The following is a 9,964-nucleotide window of genomic DNA, read 5'->3' as shown; positions in this document are numbered from 1 at the left end:
AATACCTCTGCCAAATTTCAGCTCAAGAAGAGAAGATCTCACCGTTGGATTTACCAAACACCCAAGACTGCTCTGCTGAAGAACTATGGCGACCAGCTTCAAGAAAACCCAGACAACAGAAGATCCAACCGTTGAAAACCAAATCCCTTCGGTGAACCTCTAACCCACTGACTGAAGAAGCTTCCCACAAAATATCAGCCCAATCAGGATCCGTTTGACCCTCCAAATCCAGTCTTGAAAACACCTTACGAGTTTTCTCCTTCTTCTCTCTTCTTTCTCTCTTTTGTCTCTTTCTCTAAACTCTATTATTGTGAGTCTACAGTGCAAAGGGGAACATCATTAATTACTTAAGGTCACCCCAATTGGTCCTCTCCATCTAGGAGGGACCCAACAGTACACAGCTAATCAACTATAATGAAGGACTCTCTGAGTATATATGATTATCTCTATATTATTTAGTTGTGTATTTGTTTAAGTAATTTATGTACAATTGCATATATCGAATATTTGATGAATGTCAAGATTTTGTATATAATAAAATAAAGTTATATTCAAATCTAATTTCTCGAATATTTTACACCAATTCAACATGTTTTGGATTTATGCATTATGAATCCAATAAGAGCAATAGTTATCTTAAAAAGTGTGAAAGAAAATTTGCGCCCAAGGGAACTATATAGTCCTTAATGCAAAAGTAGTAATGTATTCAAGGAAACACCAAATCTTTCGACATCCTCCATAATCTTGAATTAGACCAGAGTAGAGTTCTACATATTGTTAATACTTAATATACCACTAACGTGTTTCTGTATGAAAAACTAGTGTTATTATAAATAATGAAATCTCATACTCTTTATCTCTATTTTTCTTTGGTTGTCTCAAGGCAATACTGGAAATATAAAGTGAACAACATGCCGGTACAAAACGTACCTCCCAACAAAGAGAAAAACAAAACAAAACCTTGCGTAAACGTAGCTCTCAAATCTCATATTCATCGTTTTCGTATGAACTTTTGTAGCCCAAACAACCTTCCTTTCCTTCCACAAGTTTCATAATATCTCTTATATAACCCATATCTCCAAGCCTCTCGAAATGTTCTTCTCCGTTAAATCTAACGGTCATGTCAACTACAACAATCGTCCCTCTCCGTCGCAGTTCTAACTCTCTCAATGAATACCACACTAACGCAGTCGCCTTTGACGGAATCGTCGGGTCAACAAGTACTAGCCAAATGGAGGAGATTGTTACGCAAACCGACGACTGCTACGCCAATCACAACGGAGATGGAGGGAGAAGCAAGGCATCGTTTATGACGTGGAGGATGTGCAATCCTGTCCAGGTGGCGAGAGTCCATTGGATACCGTGTTTGCTAGCGGTAGGAGTTCTGTTCTTCACGGGCGTAGAGGAGTACATGCTCCAGATGATTCCGGCGAGTTCTGAGCCGTTCGATATTGGTTTTGTGGCGACGCGCTCTCTGTATCGACTCTTGGCTTCTTCACCGGATCTTAATACCGTTTTAGCTGCTCTCAACACGGTATGTCTTAAGAAACTTAGGGTTAAAAATATATTTATTGAGTATCCTCAATTCTGCATGCTTCACCTAACAAATGAGATTTTGTTTGTTTGCTTCTTTATAAAGAAGTTAAACAATATAAATTTATTCGTATATGACCGTTTTTAGCTTTAAAAGTCTTAAACACAATGAAAAGGCACACTTGGTGATAGGTTGGGGAAACACCACGAACCATATGAAAAGTCGATCCTGGACATATGAAAATTAAAAAAGATGCATAAAGCTCATAATATTCTTAAGAGAAAAAAATAATAATATTTTTTAGAGATAATGTATAGAAACATAAGTTCTTAAATTGTTAAAAACCAAAATTTTTTTTTTAATCTCTTACTAAATTGTGTATAGTAAAATCTTTTAGGTCCGTCTATTCTGACCTCATGCAATATATATAATGAATCTGGTTAACTGTATTCGACATATCGTATAGTTTTAACTATATAAATTTGTGGGGCTGTGGAGACAGGTGTTTGTAGGGATGCAAACGACGTATATTTTATGGACATGGTTGGTGGAAGGACGACCACGAGCGACCATCTCGGCTTGCTTCATGTTTACTTGTCGTGGCATTCTTGGTTACTCTACTCAGCTCCCTCTTCCTCAGGTTCAAATCATCATATTTCTCTCTTTTATATATTATATAGCATTTTGTTTAGTGATGTTCTACCAATTTAGTTATTTTTCCTTTTTTTGTGATGTAACATCGACACATGATTTTATTTATGTGTCGTCTTGTTATACTATGTATTTACATGTTCAAGAATAAAAACTGGTTTAAGGTTAATTTGCTCTAGTGCGTGATTAAGATATATACAATCCTGAAAATTATTTAACTATTTTCATAACAGGATTTTCTAGGATCAGGGGTAGATTTTCCGGTAGGAAACGTCTCGTTCTTCCTCTTCTACTCAGGCCATGTCGCAGGGTCGACGATAGCATCCTTGGATATGAGGAGAATGAAGAGGTTGAGACTAGCCTTGCTTTTTGACATCCTCAATGTATTACAATCGATCAGGCTTCTCGGGACGAGAGGACAATACACGATCGATCTCGCTGTCGGAGTTGGCGCTGGGGTTCTCTTTGACTCACTGGCTGGAAAATACGAAGAGATGATGAGCAAGAGACGCAATGTAGGCAATGGTTTTAGTTTGATTTCGTCTCGCTAGTTATTAATTTTTGTTTTTTTTTTTATGTTTTTAGTCTGGACATATTTAATTTAGTTGAAATCTAATGACTTAAATTTGCTTTCTTTCAAAATGCTCTAACTGACGGACCTAACTAAATGTGTACGTTATTGTGTAGTTACCATAGAGGTTTCGTATTGTCTTGAGCCTGATATTTTGATTTTAGAGCTCGTTTATACGGTAGCTAATAATAAAAAAGAATCAACATGTGACATTTATCGTACTCAATTACCATGCACATGTATATATGTTTTTGTTGGAGTAAGCTTGAAAGAAAAGGAAACTTGAGTTATAAGTTTCTAACCTAATCCTACCGAGTTATGGAAATAGGAATACTAACATATTTAGGAGTCATCTAAATGTATTACCTATAAGGATTAGGAAATATCAATCTCTATATAAGAAGATGTCAAGATGTGACATAGCTTATGAGTTTAGAGATTGAGAGCTTAAGTTTTTGAGTTAGTTTTCTTAAGCATTAATAAAGTGAGTTATACTTTATACATTCTTTGAACTCTAGATTTGGTATCAAAATATTGCGACGAAGAAGGGATATCACAAGGCATCTAACAGCTCCGTATACTCCACAACAGAATGGAGTGGTGGAAAGAAGAAATCGAACGTTAATGGAGATGACGAGAAGCCTGCTTAAGCATATGCACATGCCTAATTATTTGTGGGGTGAAGCAATAAGACATGCAACTTACTTGATAAACAGGATAGCCACACGATCCTTGCTGCTTCAGACGCCATACGAAGTGCTACGAAGGAGAAAGCCAAATATAAGTCACCTACGGATATTTGGATGTTTGAGTTATGCCAAAGTTGATAAGGCGCACCTAAGAAAGCTCGACGACAGGTCAAGAATGCTAGTTCATCTCGGAACAGAGCCGGGATCCAAGGCCTACAGATTGTTCGATGTTGAAACACGGAGAGTTGTAGTAAGTCGCGACGTCGTATTTGACGAGACAAAAGGCTTGAACTGGAAAAAATATGATGCGAAGGTAGAAAACTATGATGACTTCACGGTCACGATGGGTGAGTTCGGTAATCATGGGATCACTGAACACTCAAACCACGACAAGCTTGCAGAAATTCAAGCGTCGCACGATGAGGAAGAAAACAAAGATGATGATGATGATGAAGCTCAAAACTCGGGAACAGATATTTTTGGACCAGTCAGCGAAGGAGAACAAGAAACAAGAGTGTTGAGAAGAAGTGAGAGACAAACTTCCAGACCAAAATACCTTGAAGATTACGTGATGGTAGCTGAAGAAGAAGGAGAGGTGCTGCTAATGTGTATAAACAACGAACCAAGAAACTTTGTGGAGGCTAGTATGCTAAAAGAATGGATAGACGCGTGCAAGGATGAGATACAGTCCATCGAGAAGAATGAGGTATGGAAACTAGTTGACTTACCAGTTGGAGCTAAACCCATTGGTCTCAGATGGATATTCAAGATAAAACGCAATTCTGATGGATCGATCAATAAGTATAAAGCTCGTCTAGTGGCAAAAGGGTATGTACAACAACAAGGGATCGATTTCGATGAGGTTTTTGCTCCCGTAGCACGCCTTGAAACTATCAGACTACTCATCGGTGTTGCAGCTACGAACGGATGGCAAGTTCACCACCTCGACGTTAAGACGGCCTTCCTTCATGGAGAGTTAAAAGAAATCGTTTATGTTACACAGCCTGAAGGTTTCGAGGTGAAGGGAAGTGAGATAAAGGTATACAAGCTCAACAAAGCATTGTACGGACTGCGACAGGCACCGAGGGCTTGGAACAACAAGTTGAATCGGATACTACTCGAGTTTGGGTTCGAAAAGTGCTCCAAGGAACACTCTGTATACAGGAAAACCGTGGGACAGAGCATTCTCGTCGTGGCTGTTTATGTAGATGACTTGTTCGTGTGTGGAGCACGCGAGAAGATCATTGGAGATTTTAAAAGAGAGATGGGGTCAAAGTTTGATATGAGTGACTTGGGTAAACTAAGTTACTATCTTGGGATTGAAGTTCATCAAGAAGAAGGATATATAAGCCTAAACCAAAGAAGATATGCATTGAAAATCTTAGAAGAGAGTGGGATGAAGAACTGCAATATGACGCACACCCCAATGGAGAATGGTTTGAATCTATCAAAATCTAGTGAAGAAGAAGATGCTGATGCTACAAGGTATAGAAGAGTCATCGGATGCCTAAGGTATCTTATACATACAAGGCCTGATCTCTCATACACGGTGGGAGTTCTAAGCCGATATATGACATCTCCGAAGGTGTCTCACGAAGCAGCAATGAAGCATTGCCTTAGATATCTTCGAGGAACTACGTCACTTGGTCTCACGTTTGCTAGATCATCGCTAGGGATTCCAAAGCTCATTGGGTACAGTGATAGCAGTCACAATGTGGACATAGATGATGGAAGAAGCACTGCAGGTCACATATTCTACTTGGGTGATAACATGATTACGTGGTGCTCAAGTAAGCAGGACACAGTTGCTCTCTCTTCCTGCGAGGCAGAGTTCATGGCTGGAACATAGGCTGCTAAGCAAGCTATATGGCTACAAGAGCTACTAAGTGAAGTCACCAAGCGACCTATCGAGAAAGTACTCATCAGAATTGATAACCAGTCCGCAATTGCTCTTACTAGGAACCCTGTTTTCCATGGCAGAAGCAAACATATACACCGACGTTATCACTTCATAAGGGAGTGCATTGAGAAGGGACAAGTCGATGTTGAGCATGTTTCGGGGGATATGCAAAAGGCTGATATTATGACCAAAGCTCTTGGAAGAATCAAGTTTAGAGAAATGAGAGACCTCATTGGGATGCAAGACATATCGAAAGGAGATTTCAAGTTTAAGGGGGAGATTGTTGGAGTAAGCTTGAAAGAAAAGGAAACTTGAGTTATAAGTTTCTAACCTAATCCTACCGAGTTATGGAAATAGGAATACAAACATATTTAGGAGTCATCTAAATGTATTACCTATAAGGATTAGGAAATATCAATCTCTATATAAGAAGATGTCAAGATGTGACATAGCTTATGAGTTTAGAAATTGAGAGCTTAAGTTTTTGAGTTAGTTTTCTTAAGCATTAATAAAGTGAGTTATACTTTATACATTCTTTGAACTCTAGAGTTTTTAATTCAGATGCTGATATTAACATATCTATATTATATTTACATGAATAATGATTAGTTTTATTAACTAGAATCAGATACCTCGACGGGACAAGAACCATCATCATTCATCAACCTTATTTTTCTCCAAGTCTCTGCCATTCGCTTCTCTGAAAATTTCAGAAAACATAATTGTAACATCCCGAATTGTGATATGTGAAAAAGCTTAAAATTGATTTAACTACTTATGTCACCAAAGTTGATTTACCCTTTCCATCACACATTCGTTTAGAACTCCAGAGTTAAGCGTGCTTGGTCTAGAGTAGTGGAAGGATGAGTGACCTATCGGGAAGTGATTCGTGATATCGTGTGAGTGAGGCCAAAACACGGGGAAAGGTCGGATGGTGATTGCAGGGTCAGTAAACAATGATTCGAGCCCTTGAAAAAATTAACGGACCGATCGTTGGAACGGGATGGGTCCACGGGCCAAGAGAGCGGGCGTGGGTGGCCCGTTAGCCGTGGGCGGTCGGGACGTTATAAGGGGTATCAGAGCTGGTTAGCCATCTTAGTTCTGACCTGAGAGGCGTCTTGAGACTTGTCGTGGGGCGCAACGAGGATGTTGCGTTCATTGAGAGGGGGTGAATGGTAACATCCCGAGTTGTGATATGTGAAAAGGCTTAAGAGAATTGATTTGGCTACCTATGTCACCAAAGTTGACATACCTTTTCCGGAGCACATCCTGAAAGAACTCCAGAGTTAAGCATGTTTGAGCTGGAGTAGTGGAAGGATGGGTGACCTATCGGGAAGTGATTCGCGATAGCGTGCAAGTGAGGCCAAAGCACGGGAAAAAGTCGGGTGGTGATTGCAGGGTCAGTAAACATGAATTTCGAGCCTTTAGAAAAATTAACGGACCGATCGCTGAAACGGGATGGGCCCACGGGCCGAGAGAGCGGGCGTGGGTGGCCCATTAGCTGTGGACGGTCGGGACGTTATAATAATCGTTATATAAGTCTCGTCCTTCTAATCTTTTATTTTTAAATGTGTCAAAATACAGTTTAGAGCATTTCCAGCCCTTCCTTATTTTGCCTCTATTTAGAGTCAAATTCATGCCATTCCTATTCTTTTTTTTTTTATAAAAATAGAAATTGCTATTTGTTTTATAAATAGGAGAAGAAATAGTAAAAATTAGGAAACATATTGTAAACAGTTTTACTTTGAATTTAATACATTTTAGCCTCAGATTTTGTTTATATAGCTCAAAATCAGTTTCAAAATCCCCTCCCCCGATGGTTTTCCCTTTCCTGAAGCGAAGACGGAGAAGCTTTCCTTTTCCCGAGCTCCATCTTCGGTGAGTAACTCCGGCCAATCGTCTTTCACTGCTCCCATCCTCGTTTTTCATCTATCTTCTCCTAGCCGCCGTGTGCTCGTACTTTTCGATTTAAGGTAGTAAATCGAATTGCATGTACGATGCACGTGGACGGCATATCCTCGACGTCTCCCGTACCAGCTGCGTTTCCGGGACGGGGACAGCGTGGGGACGACATGGGGACGTTTCCGAAACGTTTCAGAGAAGATAGGGACGGCAGAGGTTTTTGGGGACGGCGTGGATAGGTTGTGGAAACGTTTCCGAAATGTTTCTTATGTAAAGTCAGTGTCGTTTATCAAAGATATATTATTTAATTTTTTATATGTTTTAGTTTTGGAAAATAATTGAAAAAAAGGAAGCACATCTTATATACACGATTAGGGTTACAAAGTTTTAATCTATCTTCTCTTAATCTTTTTTTTTTTTGCATAACTGTGAATATCATAAATATGAATGTTTAGGTTACAAGAGCCTAGGTTAGTGTTTCCTTGCCAAAAAAGAATAAAAAACAAGGAGAACACATTGAGAGAATTAGGTTGACGTAGTCACCGAATCCATAAGGACATAAGAGAGTTGAATTTTCTCCTATGTCTTCTCGCCGTTAAGGTGTTTCGAATGTCTCGATCAATGGTCTTGAACGTTATCTGCGCTGTGGCGAATCCGTTGAGATGAACCGCTGAGTTCCTCTGTCTCCAGATGTTGTATATTGCTGATTGAGTCACTAGTTCCGAAGCGTTGTGGCCGCTGAGGTAGATGATCTTTTGATCCAGGAGAGGAGCTCGTTCCAACTTAGAATCAGACGGCGGTTTGGGTCCAAGCGAGCGATGATCAGGTTCCAGATAGATATGGAGTAGGCGCAGGAAAGGAACAGGTGATCACGATCTTCGTCAAAACTATTGCAGAGGCAACATGTTTTCTGAACAGTTAATCCCCAGGAAGCAAGTCTAGCCTTAGTTGGTAAACGGTTGAGGTTGGCCATCCACATGTTGAAGGCATGTCTTGGAATTGCACCGCTGAACCATATTAATTTTGACCACTGTTTAGGAGGTGATCTTGGTCTGAGAGCCTCCCATGTTGGCCATCCACAGGTGTATTCTCTTCATCTTCTTTCTCAAGTGTCAATTATCACCTCTAAGGAAAACACAGTAAGTATTGTCACAAACTCTGTTTTGTTTTGTCAAACTCTGTTTTATTTACGTATGTGTTTTTGGTTTGTTTTCATGTAAGAAAAAGAAAACAATATTGGTATTAGACAATATTTGGTTTGTTTCATGTACGCATGTGTTTTTTGGTTTGTACGTAAAAGAACAGTATTAGACAAGAAAACAAACTCTGCTTTTTGGACGAATTATATGCTTCTCAAGCTTCTTACGTATGTCGGTATATGTGTTGTTTCTGTTTTGTCTATATACAAGTTTCTCACAGTATTTTTTTTTCAGGTTAATCATATTAGTTATGACTTCTCAAGGATCAAGTGATAATATTGAAAATGCTTCCGAAGAAGCTCCATTATGGAACTACGTGACTAAATTGGAGAAATCAGGAGCAAAAGGAAGCACTTGGAAATTTAAGTGCAATATTTGCAATAAAGATCGACAAGGCTCGTATTCCAGAATTAGAGCTCATCTACTTGGAATTAAAAATCAAGGTATTGCTATATGTAAGAAAGCAACAAGGAGTCAAAAAGCTGAAATGCAAAAGTTGGAAGATGAGTTCGAGAAGAAGATAAACGAGTGTGGTTCTCGAGCAGTTCCACTGCCTTGTGAAAGTAGTGAAACCAATCCTGCTTCAAAGAAAAGAAAGTCTGCTGATTCTGCAATTGTTAGAGCTTTTGGTATTGAAGTCAGGGATCAACTGGATCAATAAATTGCAAGAATGTTCTTCAGTGGAGGTGTGCCGTTTAACCTTGCAAGAAACCCACATTATCATAGGTCTTACCAGTTTGCTGCTGAAAACAAGATTGATGGTTATGTGCCCCCTGGTTACAATAAGCTTAGAACTATGTTGCTTCAGAAAGAGAGAAACAATGTTGAAAGATTATTAGTTCCATTTAAGTCAACATGGAAAGAAAGAAGGGTCACGATTGTGCAGATGGTTGGAGCGATCCTACTAGAAAAACTTTGATTAATTTCATTGCTACTTCTGGAAGTGGTCCTATATTTCTCAAGGGTGTGAACTGTTTTGGAGAAGTGAAAGATAGATTCTTCATCTCTGGTCTCTGGTCTTATGAAGGAGGTTATCAATGAAGTGGGCCATCAAAACGTTGTGCAAATCATCACTGATAATGCAGCAAATTGTAAGGCTGCTGGAGAGATTATTGAGAGTACGTTTCCTCATATTTATTGGACACCATGTGTGGTTCACACCCTTAATCTTGCTTTGAAGAACATTTGCGCAGAAAATAATGTGGAGAAGAATGAAGCAACATATTGAGAATGCAGCTGGATAACTGATGTTCATGGAGATGTACTTGCAATAAAACATTTCATCATGAACCACAACATGAGACTAGCCATCTTTAGTAAGTTCTATCCTCTCAAATTGCTTGCAGTTGCCGATACACGTTTTGCTTCTATCATTGTGATGGTTAAGAGACTGAAGATCATCAAAAGAGGTCTTGAAGCTATGGTCATAAGTGAGGAGTGGTCTACTTACAGAGAAGCTGATGTGGGGAAAGCAACACTACAAGAAAACATAATCTTAACGAGGGCGGTTTTCCTCGT

The 9,964-nt window shown here is 39.4% G+C and overlaps 2 protein-coding genes and 1 pseudogene across 2 annotated transcripts in view; 2 read left to right on the top strand and 1 right to left on the bottom strand.

Annotated features, from left to right (window-relative positions):
* Positions 1 to 964: 964 nt before the first annotated feature.
* LOC106298083 (phosphatidylcholine:diacylglycerol cholinephosphotransferase 1-like) lies at positions 965 to 2,819 on the top strand. The gene is made up of 3 exons (XM_013734182.1): positions 965 to 1,534; positions 2,037 to 2,174; positions 2,419 to 2,819. Exons 1-3 carry the CDS (start codon positions 1,121 to 1,123, stop codon positions 2,734 to 2,736), a joined length of 870 nt encoding a protein of 289 aa, XP_013589636.1. The 5' UTR covers positions 965 to 1,120; the 3' UTR covers positions 2,737 to 2,819.
* Positions 2,820 to 7,786: 4,967 nt separating this feature from the next.
* Positions 7,787 to 8,268, bottom strand: LOC106303025 (annotated as a pseudogene).
* A 1,033-nt stretch (positions 8,269 to 9,301) lies between these two features.
* The window catches only part of LOC106339122 (uncharacterized protein At4g04775-like), a 3,817-nt gene continuing 3,154 nt past the window's right edge, over positions 9,302 to 9,964 (top strand). The window contains exons 1-2 of the mRNA XM_013777935.1: positions 9,302 to 9,476; positions 9,793 to 9,962. Of these exons, the coding sequence (XP_013633389.1) occupies positions 9,302 to 9,476; positions 9,793 to 9,962 (345 nt within the window). The remainder of the gene's footprint in view (positions 9,477 to 9,792; positions 9,963 to 9,964) is intronic.

This window comes from Brassica oleracea, chromosome C1, assembly GCF_000695525.1.
Source record: "Brassica oleracea var. oleracea cultivar TO1000 chromosome C1, BOL, whole genome shotgun sequence".
Classification (NCBI taxonomy): Eukaryota; Viridiplantae; Streptophyta; class Magnoliopsida; order Brassicales; family Brassicaceae; genus Brassica; species Brassica oleracea.
The sequence above is the reverse complement of the archived record's forward strand: the minus strand, read 5'-3'. Positions and strand labels throughout refer to the sequence as shown.